This window comes from Homarus americanus, unplaced genomic scaffold (assembly GCF_018991925.1).
Source record: "Homarus americanus isolate GMGI-L3 unplaced genomic scaffold, GMGI_Hamer_2.0 scaffold27409, whole genome shotgun sequence".
Classification (NCBI taxonomy): Eukaryota; Metazoa; Arthropoda; class Malacostraca; order Decapoda; family Nephropidae; genus Homarus; species Homarus americanus.
This window is the reverse complement of record NW_024725374.1, coordinates 1-15,715: the sequence shown is the minus strand read 5'-3', so window position 1 is coordinate 15,715 and position 15,715 is coordinate 1. Positions and strand designations below refer to the sequence as shown.

The window sequence follows — 15,715 nt, the reverse complement described above, 5'->3', positions numbered from 1 at the left end:
TATATGTAATATGTGAGATTTAACAAGACCCCCTACCATGCAACGAATATATAATCCGTGTTGCATGTTGCAGGATGCAAGAAAATAAATACTGTACGTGTGTTATGAGCAGCAGGATGTGTGTGTGTGTGTGTGTGTGTATGTGTGTGTGTGTGTATGTATATAATGGCCCTCCGTTAAGCTGTTGGAATTGTTCTCTCTGATATATCTGTGTTTATGTTTGTTGCCCGTCAGGGATTACACACACACACACACACACACACACACACACACACACACACACACACACACACACACACACACACACACACACACACACACACACACACACACAGAGCTGATCGAGGGCATGAAAGTAGGTAGAATAAATTAATATTCCTGGAGGCAGTGTTTGATGCTCTCTCTCTCTCTCTCTCTCTCTCTCTCTCTCTCTCTCTCTCTCTCTCTCTCTCTCTCTCTCCACCCAGCCACGAGGAGGAGGAGTATTATTGGTGGTGGAGGAGCATTAGTGGTGGTGGAGGAGCATTAGTGGTGGTGGAGGAGCATTGGTGGTGGAGAAGTATTGGTGGTGGAGAAGTATTGGTGGTGGTGGTGGAGTATTGGTGGTGGAGAAGTATTGGTGGCAGTGAAAGACGAGGAAGAGAAGAAGGAGGGAGCTAACGGGAGGCGAAAGTGGTGAAAGCGGAGGAGAAGGTGAAGAGAAGAGACAAAAAGAAGAAGAAATAGGAGGAGGAGGAGAGAAGGAAGTCATAGATAACGTGAGCCAATTAGATACGTTCTCATATATCTGTTACGGAAAAAAAATATTATGTGTGAATCTTTGAGACTCTATCTTTACGTGGCATAGTACATGATGGTATTAAGTTCTTTTCTTTATCTCAAGGGTAAAATATATCGTAGGAGCCTCTGGGAATCCACCTAGGTGTCTTAAAGTATAATGAACGTTAGAGACCCGGAGATAAAGGTCAAATGTATCTTATGATCCTTTGAGAATACCAGCCCAGAAGTTGATGATCTTGTCAAAACTTACTTCACCAACTCCGGCAAACTTGGCTAAGACCCCGGATCACAAAACACCGCCAGCACGAGCAATCAAAAGCGCCTGGCGTTCCTATCCACCCCGCAATGACACGCTTATGAAAGTTATGCCAGGCGAACGTTCGCTCGATGACTATAGTTTCGCTCTTAAGGTGTGAACATCATCATCGCCAGGCGTTCCTCTCAACCTCGCAATTACACGTTTATGGAAGTTACGCCAGACCAACCCTCTGCCTGAGGTGACGCTCTTGAGGGTAGGAACGTGTTCTTGTGACGGCTCAGTGTTCAGTCCTTGTGACGGCTCGGTGTTAAATCCTTATTACGGCTCAGTAAGTCCATGTGACGGCTCAGTAAACCCTTGTGACGGCTCAGTAAATCCTTGTGACGACTCAGTAAATCCTTGTGACGGCTCGGTGTTAAATTCTTATTACGGCTCAGTAAGTCCATGTGACGGCTCAGTAAATCCTTGTGACGGCTCAGTAAATCCTTGTGACGGTTCGGTGTTACATTCTTATTACAGCTCAGTAAGTCCATGTGACGGCTCAGTAAATCCATGTGACGGCTCAGTAAATCCATGTGACGGCTCAGTAAATCCTTGTGACGACTCAGTAAATCCTTGTGACGGCTCGGTGTTAAATTCTTATTACGGCTCAGTAAGTCCATGTGACGGCTCAGTAAGTCCATGTGACGGCTCAGTAAGTCCATGTGACGGCTCAGTAAATCCTTATGACGACTCAGTAAAACCTTGTGACGACTCAGTAAATCCTTGTGACGGCTCGGTGTTAAATCCTCATTACGGCTCAGTAAGTCCATGTGACGGCTCAGTATGGTGGAGGTCGAGCCCCCGTTAGCAGAGATGATCAAAGGGTGAGTGAGGGCGGGGGGTGATGACCGTCCTGCTGCCTGGTGGGTCTCCAAGCAGCCGGGTGAAGGGACCAGCCAACACACCTCAAGGGGCTCCTCCTCACCCAGTTCTGCCCGGAGGTTCACAGTTGGTACAGTACCATGCTCGCTCTCTCTCTCTCTATTCTGTGTACACTTTTTAACTCCATAAATACACACTAAAAACGTCTTCATTCCTCTCACACACACACACACACACACACACACACACACACATAACCCTAACTCATCCGTGAGATAGCTGTTTGGTCTGTGTCTGGGGGGTGGACAGTGTCTCTGGGGTAGGAGGAGGTTACCAGTATTTCGGGAGGTTGACAGTATTATAGGTAGTAGGCAGCTATCAAACAGGGAGGTACTACCGCCTGGGAAGATATTGACAGCATAATGTGTTGTCTGATGGTAGACCCTGCTGCCATATGGCATCACGAAAATTGTGACCAAGTCCCAGGTTGCTGATCTGACTTTCTGCCTCATTTACACACAATTGCAGGGTCTCAATTGTTTCACTTACTATTGACAACACAACATACATATATTGTTTCTCACTACTGATCCGTTTTTTCATTTTTTGTATTTTTTATGGTTTATTATTATTATTATTATTATTATTATTATTATTAAATTTGTGCCCCTCAGGCCCCGATGTGGGTCAGTGACCTGTGCCAGGTGGGCTAATCCCCGTAAAAAAAAAATAATCGGGGGTGGAGGGACAGTATCTCGGGGGGGGGGAGGCAGAATCTCAGGGTAGAGAGGTTGCCAGTATTTCAGGAGGTTGATTACTTCAGGGTGACATTACATTTAAGGGGTAGATTGACAGTATTTCCTCTGGGGATTGATAGTATCTCCGGGGGTGGGGTGAAAAAAGTCTGGTATGTAGTGGAGGAACCCAGGTATGTAGTGGAAGAACCCTGGTATGTAGTGGAGGAACCCTGGTATGTAGTGGAGGAACCCTGGTATGTAGTGGAGGAACCCTGGTATGTAGTGGAGGAACCCAGGTATGTAGTGGAGGAACCCAGGTATGTAGTGGAGGAACCCTGGTATGTAGTGGAGGAACCCAGGTATGTAGTGGAGGAACCCTGGTATGTAGTGGAGGAACCCTGGTATGTAGTGGAGGAACCCAGGTATGTAGTGGAGGAACCCAGGTATGTAGTGGAGGAACCCTGGTATGTAGTGGAGGAACCCTGGTATGTAGTGGAGGAACCCAGGTATGTAGTGAAGGAACCCAGGTATGTAGTGGAAGAACCCAGGTATGTAGTGGAGGAACCCTGGTATGTAGTGGAGGAGCCCAGGTATGTAGTGGAGGAACCCTGGTATGTAGTGGAGGAACCCTGGTATGTAGTGGAGGAACCCTAGTATGTAGTGGAGGAACCCTGGTATGTAGTGGAGGAACCCAGGTAGTGAGGTGTGCTGTAATTGGCTGATGGTAAGTTACAGAGAACCAATTACCTTTGTCCCCGGAGCTGCCTATGAGGTAACACAGCAATAATTAATTAGCCTTAGCTGTGTATTAGTGCAGTGTTGTGTTGTGTTCGGTTGTGTTGTGTTGTGTTGTGTTGTGTGTTCTTCTCTGTTCATATGTATTCTGGTGTGTTCATGTGTTTAACTCTTGTTCATTAAGTAAAACTATGCTATCCAGGGGTGTGTGTGTGTGTGTGTGTGTGTGTGTGTGTGTGTGTGTGTGTGTGTGTGTGGTCCTAGTCTCGTTCAGAAATAAGTTCAAATATTGTTCATCTGTGTTCTTTATTTAGTTCACGAATAACACACTTTGTCTAGTCATTGGTGTATCGTAATTAAAGCCTCAGTGATTGTGTTATGATTTCTACTCACCTGAACTCACCTGTTGGGGGTTAATTAGCGTGTAGTCCTTGGCAGGTAATGTAGTCGATGCAAGGTGGGGTATAATTTGGGTGATATCAACGTCAGGGTTTATGTAAATGAGTGAGGGTGAGAGGGAGTGAGTGGGAGAGTGAGTGAGTGGGTGGTTGAGTGTGTGTGTGTGTGTGTGTGACAGGTGTTGGGAGGAAGGTTCATCCTCTCTCTCTCTCTCTCATATCCACCCTACTTCCCACTCCCACCCTCCTACTTACCCCTCTCTCTCTCTCTCACTCACCCCCTCTCTCACCCATCCTACCTCCACCCCCTCTCACCCACCTTACCTCCACCCCCTCTCACCCACCTTACCTCCACCCCCTCTCACCCACCTTACCTCTCACTTCCCTACCTCTCACTTCCCTACCTCTCATCATCCACCCTACCTCTCACCCGCCCATCCACTCTACCTTCAAGAAAGACACATAAGAAGTTCTCAAATTTCCTGCCATTGGGAGAACTAACGAATAGAGAGTTGGCCAAATTGGTAAGGTGAGCTTCAGGTGTATACGTCTCTCTCTCTCACCACGTCTATCAGGAGTGAGAGAGAGAGAGAGAGAGAGAGAGAAGACACACACACACACAACCCCCCAATTCCCGGCCCGATAGTTCCTGGGGCTGTTGTCGGGGTCGGGTTGTTCAGCTCCCCCGGGTCCCTCTTGATGCTCACCTGGATCGCATTATACTTTCTCACCAGTGCTAGATTTTTGAGGTTCCTTCGGGAGATTTTTTTTTGAGGTTCCTTCGGGAGATTGTTTAGAGGTTCCTTCGGGAGCTTTTTTTAGAGGTTCATTCGGGATTTTTTTTTTTTTAGTTCCTTCGGGAGTTTTTTTTTAGGGGTTCCTTCGGGGATTTTTTTAGTTTCCTTCAGGGAGATTGTTTTAGAAAACAAGAAACTCCAAAAATATCAACAAACAAAAAACTCCCCAAAAGACACCAAGCGAAAACAAAAAACTCCAAAACTCAACAAACAAAAACTCCCCAGAAGACACCAAGCGAAAACGAAAAACTCCAAAACTCCAAAAGAAAATCTGGAAGAATCACAGGACTCAGGACACTCTGCCCTAGGACTCCCGCGGGCCCTGGGAAAAAGATTAAATTTGTCCTGGAAAAGCCTGGCAGGTCAGAGGACTCCCAACACACCCGGCCACTGAGGAGAACGCCGCTACACTAGGGATGACTTGCAGGTAGTTGAGAGCTCTGTCGACTCTGGATAATCCCAAGTCTGGATATTTATAAGTCTGGATAATTATTAGTCTGGATAATCCTTAAGGACTCTGGATAATTATTAGTCTGGATAATCCTTAAGTAGTCTGGATAATTCTAAGTCTGAATAATCCAGAGTCAGGATAATCACAGGTTCTGGATAATCTCACCGGAGTCTGATTAAGTCATTTTGGATTCCCGAAATTTTTTAAACCTCCCGAAGGATTCTTAACTAAAGGATTCTTAAAACAACCGAAGGATTCATAAAACACCCGAAGGATTCATAAAACACCCGAAGGATTCATAAAACACCCGAAGGATTCATAAAACACCCGAAGGATTCATAAAAACAAAAACAAAAGGAATGACACAACTTCCCGAGAGGAGAATCTTTACTAACTCCGAAGGAACCACTCCAAAAAAAATCTCCGGGAAGGAACCTCTAAACAATCTCCCGAAGGAAACTAAAAAAAAATCCCCGAAGGAACCTCTAAAAAAAAACTCCCGAAGGAACTCAAAAAAAAAATCGAATGGTCAAAAAGCTCCCGAACCTCTAAACGACTCTCGAAAGGAACCTCAAAAAATCTCCGAAAGGAACCTCAAAAATCTAGCACTGGTGAAAAGTATAATGCGATCGGGTGAGCATCAAGAGGACCGGGGAGCTGTTCAACCCGACCCGACAACAGCCCCAGGAACTATCGGGCCGGGGTGGGGGGGGGGGTGTGTGTGTGTCTCTCTCTCTCTCTCTCTCTCTCTCACTCCTGATAGACGTGGTGAGAGAGAGAGACGTATACACCTGAAGCTCACCTTACCAATTTGGCCAACTCTCTATTCGTTAGTTCTCCCAATGGCAGGAAATTTGAGAACTTCTTATGTGTCTTTCTTGAAGGTAGAGTGGATGGGCGGGTGAGAGGTAGGGTGGATGATGAGAGGTAGGGAAGTGAGAGGTAGGGAAGTGAGAGGTAAGGTGGGTGAGAGGGGGTGGAGGTAAGGTGGGTGAGAGGGGGTGGAGGTAAGGTGGGTGAGAGGGGGTGGAGGTAGGATGGGTGAGAGAGGGGGTGAGTGAGAGAGAGAGAGAGGGGTAAGTAGGAGGGTGGGAGTGGGAAGTAGGGTGGATATGAGAGAGAGAGAGAGAGGATGAACCTTCCTCCCAACACCTGTCACACACACACACACACACACTCAACCACCCACTCACTCACTCTCCCACTCACTCACTCTCCCACTCACTCCCTCTCACCCTCACTCATTTACATAAACCCTGACGTTGATATCACCCAAATTATACCCCACCTTGCATCGACTACATTACCTGCCAAGGACTACACGCTAATTAACCCCCAACAGGTGAGTTCAGGTGAGTAGAAATCATAACACAATCACTGAGGCTTTAATTACGATACACCAATGACTAGACAAAGTGTGTTATTCGTGAACTAAATAAAGAACACAGATGAACAATATTTGAACTTATTTCTGAACGAGACTAGGACCACACACACACACACACACACACACACACCCCTGGATAGCATAGTTTTACTTAATGAACAAGAGTTAAACACATGAACACACCAGAATACATATGAACATAGAAGAACACACAACACAACACAACACAACCGAACACAACACAACACTGCACTAATACACAGCTAAGGCTAATTAATTATTGCTGTGTTACCTCATAGGCAGCTCCGGGGACAAAGGTAATTGGTTCTCTGTAACTTACCATCAGCCAATTACAGCACACCTCACTACCTGGGTTCCTCCACTACATACCAGGGTTCCTCCACTACATACTAGGGTTCCTCCACTACATACCAGGGTTCCTCCACTACATACCAGGGTTCCTCCACTACATACCTGGGTTCCTCCACTACATACCAGGGTTCCTCCACTACATACCTGGGTTCTTCCACTACATACCTGGGTTCCTCCACTACATACCTGGGTTCCTCCACTACATACCAGGGTTCCTCCACTACATACCAGGGTTCCTCCACTACATACCTGGGTTCCTCCACTACATACCTGGGTTCCTCCACTACATACCAGGGTTCCTCCACTACATACCAGGGTTCCTCCACTACATACCTGGGTTCCTCCACTACATACCAGGGTTCCTCCACTACATACCTGGGTTCCTCCACTACATACCTGGGTTCCTCCACTACATACCAGGGTTCCTCCACTACATACCAGGGTTCCTCCACTACATACCAGGGTTCCTCCACTACATACCAGGGTTCTTCCACTACATACCTGGGTTCCTCCACTACATACCAGACTTTTTTCACCACTTTCGATGAGAGAGAGAGAGAGAGAGAGAGAGAGAGTATAAGCCACTCTAAGACGGGTTAAAGCCTAGACTGATTCCCTCCATTATATCACTACCCCCTCCCCCTTACCCCTCCCCCTCCCCCTTACCATACAGTATATATACCACCGGCTGTGAATATACCAGACGGATATATATGATGTAATAACTGGTGGGGTATGTGTGATGTAGTAACGCAATAACGCCTACGAATATACGATGGTAATAATAGCGACGAATATACGGGTATATAGTGGGAGTATATAACAGATATATAACAGAAATATTCCAAGAACATGCAATAAACGCCAGGAATATTCCAAGGTAATACGAATATACAACAGGAATATTCCAAGGTATTACGAATATACAACAGGAATATTCCAAGTTCTACGAATATATACAACAGGAATATACCAATTATCCTAACTATCACCGCCTGAACGAGCTGGACCAACAACAACAGTATCAGCAAGGTCAGGAGAGGCGGGTGTTGGTGATTGACTTAACGCTTCCAATAATAGTGACACCAAGACACTTTATGACCGTATGAGTGTGTGCGTGTGTGTGAGCGTGTGTGTGTGTGTGTGAGCGTGTGTGTGTGAGCGTGTGTGTGTGTGCGTGTGAGTGAGTGAGTGAGAGAAACAAACATGCACACAGATAGACAAACATAGATAAAGTGTGAGAGAATTAATGAAACCCCTGACACACACACACACACACACACACACACACACACACACACACACACACACACACACACACACACACGAGGACGTTGACACTCCGGTGGGACAAAGACTTAGACAGACAGGCACTTGAGAGACACAAAGGAGGTGTATTCAGGTGTAGAGAGAGAGGTACCGAACGACACACAGGAGACATACACACAGACATACACACACACACAGGAGACACACACACAGGAGACATACACACAGACCAAGACAGACAGACATACACACACAGAAGCCATACACAAAGACTCAGACATACACACACACACACACACAGGAGACATACACAGACTCAGACAGACATACACACACACACAGGAGACATACACAGACTCAGACAGACATACACACACACAGGAGACATACACAAAGACTCAGACAGACATACACACACAGAAACCATACACACAGACTCAGACATACACACACACACACAGGAGACATACACAGACTCAGAAAGACAGACATACACACACAGGAGACATACACAGACTCAGACAGACAGACATACACACACACAGGAGACATACACACAGACACAGGCACACTCAAGACAGACACGTAAACAGACACACTCTAGACAGACACGTATACAGACACATATACACACACTCAGACAAACAGACACACACTACATCCTTGACCACCGAAGGGTCAAGACGCACCTGGCGCTCCTCTCGGAGCAGCCAGGTCAACTGTTATGTTGGCCCATACCAACTCCCTCCCCTGAACCCTCCTCCCCACCGGAATATCAACAAGTTCACGCCAGAAGTTACTATTTCATTTAGGAAAGAAATGGAACCAGTGTTAAACAGAGGTGAACAGTGGTGAACAGTGCTTAAGTCAGTGAGAACAACTCAACAGTAACAGTGGTACCCAAGTTGACCTTTCACACAGTGAGGTCCCAGGTACCCAGTGATAACGGCCCGTGAGACCCAACTACCAGCGATGTGTTAATCCGTCTACGATAGGAAGGCCTGGAACCACACCTCACTCATATAACACCATCTGTGAGGGAATTACTACACCACGTGAGGCCCCTCATAACACCATATGTGAAGGAGTTACTACACCACGTGAGGCCCCTCATAACACCATCTGTGAGGGAATTACTACACCACGTGAGGCCCCTCATAACACCATCTGTGAGGGAATTACTACACCACGTGAGGCCCCTCATAACACCATCTGTGAGGGAATTACTACACCACGTGAGAGCCCCTCATAACACCATCTGTGAGGGAATTACTACCACGTGAGGCCCCTCATAACACCATCTGTGAGAATTACTACACCACGTGAGGCCCTCATAACACCATCTGTGAGGGAATTACTACACCACGTGAGGCCCCTCATAACACCATCTGTGAGGGAATTACTACACCACGTGAGGCCCCTCATACACATCTGTGAGGGAACTACTACACCACGTGAGGTCCCTCCTAACACCATCTGGGAGGGAGTTACTACACTACGTTTTTGCTGTTCAACACCTACATTAATCTGTATGTTCACTGTATGTTCCTTTACCTTTCTCTAATGAAGGCTTTTGTTAAACCACCAATGTATGTAATAAGTCATTTATGCCCAATGTATATTTTCAGCCTTCGGGCTGCAGAACTTTTTCAATAAACCGTTAATTATTATTATTATTATTATATACACACACTCAGACATACAGACACATATACACACACTCAGACATACAGACACACATACACACACTCAAGACAGACACGTATACATACTCAGACAGACACGTATACGCAGACAGACACGTACACGCAGACAGAGAGAGACAGTCAGACAAAGAAAGAGTAATGAGCAGCAGAGAGCCGCCGACTGAGTCACAACATGTCCAAATAAAGAAACCGCGGACGTGTTGTGTAAGGCAACCCGGACTCAATTGAATTCCCCCATTCAAATTCACAGGGACGCCCGTATTGACGGCCTCCAGGGATGTGGGCGGGGAGGAGAGGGGCGGGGAGGAGAGGGGCGGGGTGGAGAGTGGAGGGGTGGTGGAGGGGGCGGGGGAGAGAAGGGTGGGGAGGGGCGGGGTGGGGGTGGAGAGGGCGGGAGGAGGCAGAAGAGGGAGGGAGTACAGGGGCGGTGAGGAGAGGGACGGGGTGGAGAGGGGAGGAAAGGGATGGTAAGGAGAGGGGCTGGGAGGAGAGGGGAGGGATGGGATGAGAGGGAATGAGAGGGCTGTGAGAGGAGAAAAGAGGAGATGAGAGGAGAGAAGGTGTAGGGAAGGAAGGAGGAGAGGTGGGATGAGAGTGGATAAGAGGCTTTGGAGAGGAGAGGAGGAAGGGGGGGTAAAGAGGAGAGAAGAAAAGGATTGGAGAGGGAGGAAGGGAAGACGCAAAGAAGAGAAGAGGGGAGGAGAGAAATAGGAAGAAGGACAGGAAGAGTGAGAAGGGGTGGGGCGGGGAGGAGTCAGGAAGGAGGAGAGGGGAAGGCGGAGAGAGAGAGAGAGAGAGAGAGAGAGAGAGAGAGAGAGAGAGAGAGGTACATTCTCAAAGGTTCCTACGATACATTATTAAATTTTCTACCAGTTCACGCCCGAAATTAAACAACTGACACAATTTACCTACGACACCACAAATCTCATTAAAAACATCGTCAAATTTACCACCGCCACCACCCCCTCCCCCCTCCTTAGTGTGAGATAATCCAACGGGCTAACTAGACACACGTTTACCATTCATTTACAAGTTACAATGGAAACACGACACAAACAAATTTTTAGCCACCGAAAGTTTGTGAATGTGGTTAGGGGTTTTACCATCAGGTCAGACAAACAGGTCGAGTTTAGGTCTTGTTTACATGTTATAAGGCCATCACTGTACCTACTCCAGTGATGTTAAGACCACCACCACCACCACCACAGTACTACCTCCAGTGATGTTAAGACCACCACCACCACCACCACCACCACCACAGTACTACCTCCAGTGATGTTAAGACCACCACCACCACCACAGTACTACCTCCAGTGATGTTAAGACCACCACCACCACCACAGTACTTCCTCCAGTGATGTTAAGACCACCACCACCACCACCACCACCACCACCACCACAGTACTTCCTCCAGTGATGTTAAGACCAAAATACAGGCTTCTGGCTGCCTTTAATCGCACTAGGAATATAAAAACATCCCTCACACCCGAAGAACATTTATCAGTCAGATCATAAAGCCACACAGGGGAGTATTTTACACAGACACAAGTTAGAGATAATGATTTAATTCTCTTATCGCAGCAACAGTGTACACAATCCTGGCTACAAATTGCCCCCCCCCCCAGTTGGCCATCCGAGTCCAGCCACCCCACCCCCCACCAGTTGGCCATTAGAGTCCAGCCACTCCCACCCCCTGCACCAGCTGGGCCATTAGAGCTCCAGCCCCACCCAGTTGGCCATCAGAGTCTAGCACCTCTCCCAGTTGGCCATCAGAGTCCAGCCACCCCCCCCCTGCTGGCCATCAGAGTCCAGCCACCCCACCCTCTAGTTAGCCATCAGAGTCCATGAGCCACCTGCCCCCCCAGTTGGCCATTAGGAGTCTAGCCTCACCCAGTTGGGCTGTATCAGAGTCCAGCCACCTCCCCCCAGTTGGCCATCAGGAGTCCAGCCCTGCTGGGCTATCAGAGTCCAGCCACCCCCCAGTTGGCCATTAGAGTCAGCCCCACCCAGCTGGCCATCAGAGTCCAGCCACCTCCCCTGTGCTGGCCATCAGAGTCCAGCCCCCCACCCAGTTGGCTATCAGAGCTCAGCCACGCCCAGTTGGCCACAGGAGTCCAGCCTCACCCAGTTGGCCATCAGAGTCCAGCCACCTCCCCAGTTGGCCATCAGAGTCCCACCCCCACCCAGTTGGCCATCAGAGTCCAGCCACCTCCCAGTTGGCCATCAGAGTCCAGCCCCACCCAGTTGGCCATCAGAGTCCAGCCACCCAGTTGGCCATTAGAGTCCATCCCTCCCCCCAGTTGGCCATCAGAGTCCAGTCCCTCACCCCCCTCCAATGGCCTACGACAGAGGGCCATAACTCCCCGAAAATAAGCAAAAGAAAATTACAGATTATCACAGTCCTCTCTCGTCTTTTTAGCCAACATCCACACACCAAGTTTCTTCCAAATCCAATTCTATTTCTTTGAGTTATCGCGTTCCCAACACACACACACACACACACACACACACACACACACACCTCTACCACCACTGTTGATTTAAAAAAGCCCTGAGTGACGTCATCGACCCACAATTCCTCATCAACGTCATCAGTGGGTTGGATACTTATATATGAATGTATTCTGGGAATTACAAGAGCTAATCTATGGAAGTTTTCCTCTCAAAACTTTGTAAAGAAGGGAGGTGGTAGGGTCTCTCTCTCTCTCTCTCTCTCTCTCTCTCTCTCTCTCTCTCTCTCCAGGGTTGTATTGAGGAAAAGAGTATAGGATGGAGGGAGGGAGGAGGGGGGGATAGGGAAGGAGATGTGAGAATAGGAAGACAGGGAGCAGAGTAAGGAAGGGAGAGAGGAGAGTAAGGAAGGGAGGGAGGAGAGTAGAGAAGGGAGGGAGGAGAGTAGAGAAGGGAGAGAGGAGAGTAAGGAAGGGAGGGAGGAGAGTAAGGAAGGGAGGGAGTGAGTGAGGTAGAGTTATGTCACTAGCACAGCGGAGGATCTCACTTCACGGTTCGTTCACCCCAGTAGTACACCCTCACACCTTACACACACACACACACACACACACACACTGTACTAGACCTCTTCTCCCCTCACCCACACACCCCAGACTACATATTATACCCCCTCCCCTACCTCCATCGCCCTCACCTCCCCTATCACCCACACCTCCCCCATCACCCTCACCTCCCCTATCACCCACACCTCCCCCATCACCCTCACCTCTCTTATCACCCTCACCACTCTCCCCATCACCCTCACCTCCCCCATCACCCTCACCTCCCCTATCACCCTCACCTCTCTCCCCATCACCCACACAATACACGCAGAAGGAGGAGAATCTGGGGTCCTCAGAGGCTAGGGAAGTGAGAAGGAGCATCGACTTGAGCCGGATGGACAAAAGACGATGTTCAATACTCCAGCAGCAGTAGTCGTCGTCACCCAGGAGGAGGGGGGAGAAAGAGAGAGGGGGGAGAAGGGAGGGGGAGAAAGAGGGAGGGGGGAGGGAGGGGGGAGGGAATATCACCGCGACCTACTTTTGACGTGATGATGTAGTTGTAACAAGTCAGAACACAGACAGACAGAGACAGACAGACACACACACAAACAGACAAGACAGGTGGACAAGATTAACTCTATACGCTGTTTCTGCTCTCGTGTCAAGGAATGGTAATAATATTTAACGATATCACTTGAATTAGAGATTGTCTGTTTGAAGGAAATAATGGGAGGGGAAACTAAAATATTTTCTAGGTAATGGAGAGTCGTCTAAAAAAAATTAAAGAAAACGGGAAGCGGTAATCAGTGTTTTGCTTGTTTGTTTGTTTTTATATCGGGAAACTGGCCAACAATATTAATTTAAAATAAAACGGGAGGCGAGAACCACATTAAGTTTATTCAAGAGTTTGCTCAAAGAAAATGGGAAACGATAACCAGCCTTAAAGAAAACGGGAGGCGGGAACCGTATTGTTGGCGACTTGAAAGGACCATTAATATCCTCCCCAACAAAAGGGTGTGTGTTGCCAAAGACCTTTTATTTTACCAGAGTTGAACAATGACAATATAATTAAAGTCATTAGGCTAATTAAAACACATCACACGCGCTACCAGTAATTAGTAAGGGGCCCCACACCTCACTGATCCTGTGTATTAGGTGTATTGGGAGCTGTGTATGTTGGCTGTGTACTGCATAAACTGGCTGTGTACTGAATAAAGTGGCTGTGTGTACATTGGCTGTGTACTGCATTAAGTGGCTGTGTACTGCATTAAGTGGCTGTGTGTACTGGCCCCTGTGTACCCACTTGTATACCAAGCTTAGCAACTTTGTAGTAAGTGTTGGAACGCTGGAAAGTTTCAAAAGGAGGCTAGATAGATTCATGGATGATAGAGAGTGGTAGTAACTCTCGACAGGAGCTGCCATGCACAGGTCAACCGGCCTATTGCAGACTCCTTATTTTCTTATGTAACCTCACTCACCTCACCTCACCTCCCCTCTCATCTACCCCCTACTAACCCCTTTCATCACCAGCAATTCCTCCCCCTCTCATTTCCCCCCTCCTTCCCACCATCCAGTCCTCTCTCCCCTCCCTCCCTCCAGCCCTCCCTTCCCTCCCTCCCTCCAGCCCTCTCCAACATGGAGTGGTGGTGAAGGTGATCCAATTCGCTTCAAGCATTGTCTCTGTCCCTGGTCATTGATTCTGTCTCACCTCACCTCACCTCACCTCACCTCATTTACCGTCATCCAACATCCACTTACCTAGGTTCATCTCACTTCTCCTCATCTACCACCTCAGCTCCCCTTCCTTTATCTATCTCCTGGGCTACTTTCCTCTCCCATAAAGAGAGAGAGAGAGAGAGAGAGAGAGAGAGAGAGAGAGAGAGAGAGAGAGAGAGAGAGAGAGAGAATATGCGGGGTATCTGGCCTAAACAGGTAGAGTAGAGTGTGTGAGTGAGTGAGTGAGTGAGTGAGTGAGTGTGTGTGTCTGTGTGTGTGTGTGTGTGTGTCAAATCGGTCACATTCCCCGGGTCCTCCAACACACGCTAAGAGACGACAGCATGAGACAACACCACGCCCTGGGAGAAAAAAAACAACAACACACATCACGAAACACCCGGATACCAGCCAGCAGGACTCGTCAACAACCAATCAAAAACGGCCATCAAACAGACAAGGTTTCTCATTTACTGTATTTTTTTTTATTCCGTCTCTGATCTGGAGTTTTTTTTACAGCCGTGTTATCTGATGATTCCTCCTGTGTTTACTGTTTATTTATTTACTCGGCATTTCTCTCTTTTTTTATCGCTCAGGGACGAACAGGATGCGTAATTTTTTGTTTATCTTTCGTTATTTTTCCTTGTGATTTCATGAGCTGTATAAATTCAATTACTGATATGATTCTGAACCTTATTTTTGTCTTATTGTTTATTTGTTCCTGGAGAATGTTGTTGTTATTGTTATTATTATTATCATTATTCATATTATTACGACTGTTAAAAATATTTCATCTTTTTAGTATTATTATTATTATCACCATTAACATCCCGCGCTGCTACGGCTATCAACACACACATACATACACACACACACACACACACACATATACTATTGGACATTCTGAATATCCCCCCAACATACACATTACCTGTCTCATTCACCTTAACCCTGATTAAACAACTTAATGTTTTATTTTACTTATTATTATTTTTATTCTTTTGAAGGGGGGGGGGCGCTATGTTAAATGAAGTTATGCTAGGTTAGGGTAGGTTAAGTAAGCGTTAGGTTATGTTAGGCCAGAGTTAGGTTAGGTTAAGTAAGCGTTAGGTTACGTTAGGTTTAATTAGGTTAGGATAGCAATAAGTTAAGCTCAACGAGATCAAATTAACGTTAGGGTGGTTAATCTTCAGGGGAAATAAACTGAGGGGAGCTAATCATCAGGTCACCACTCGTCCTCAACCTTACCCATCC

General features: G+C 47.4%; 1 protein-coding gene across 1 annotated transcript; it reads left to right on the top strand.

Annotated features, from left to right (window-relative positions):
* Positions 1-1,212: 1,212 nt before the first annotated feature.
* On the top strand, positions 1,213-12,128 carry LOC121864805 (leucine-rich repeat extensin-like protein 5; the record flags this gene model as incomplete). Its single annotated transcript, XM_042363970.1, has 2 exons — positions 1,213-1,841; positions 11,685-12,128. Coding segments are annotated over 2 exons (1,073 nt in total), but the record flags the coding sequence as incomplete, so codon positions are not given.
* Between the last annotated feature and the right edge of the window lie 3,587 nt (positions 12,129-15,715).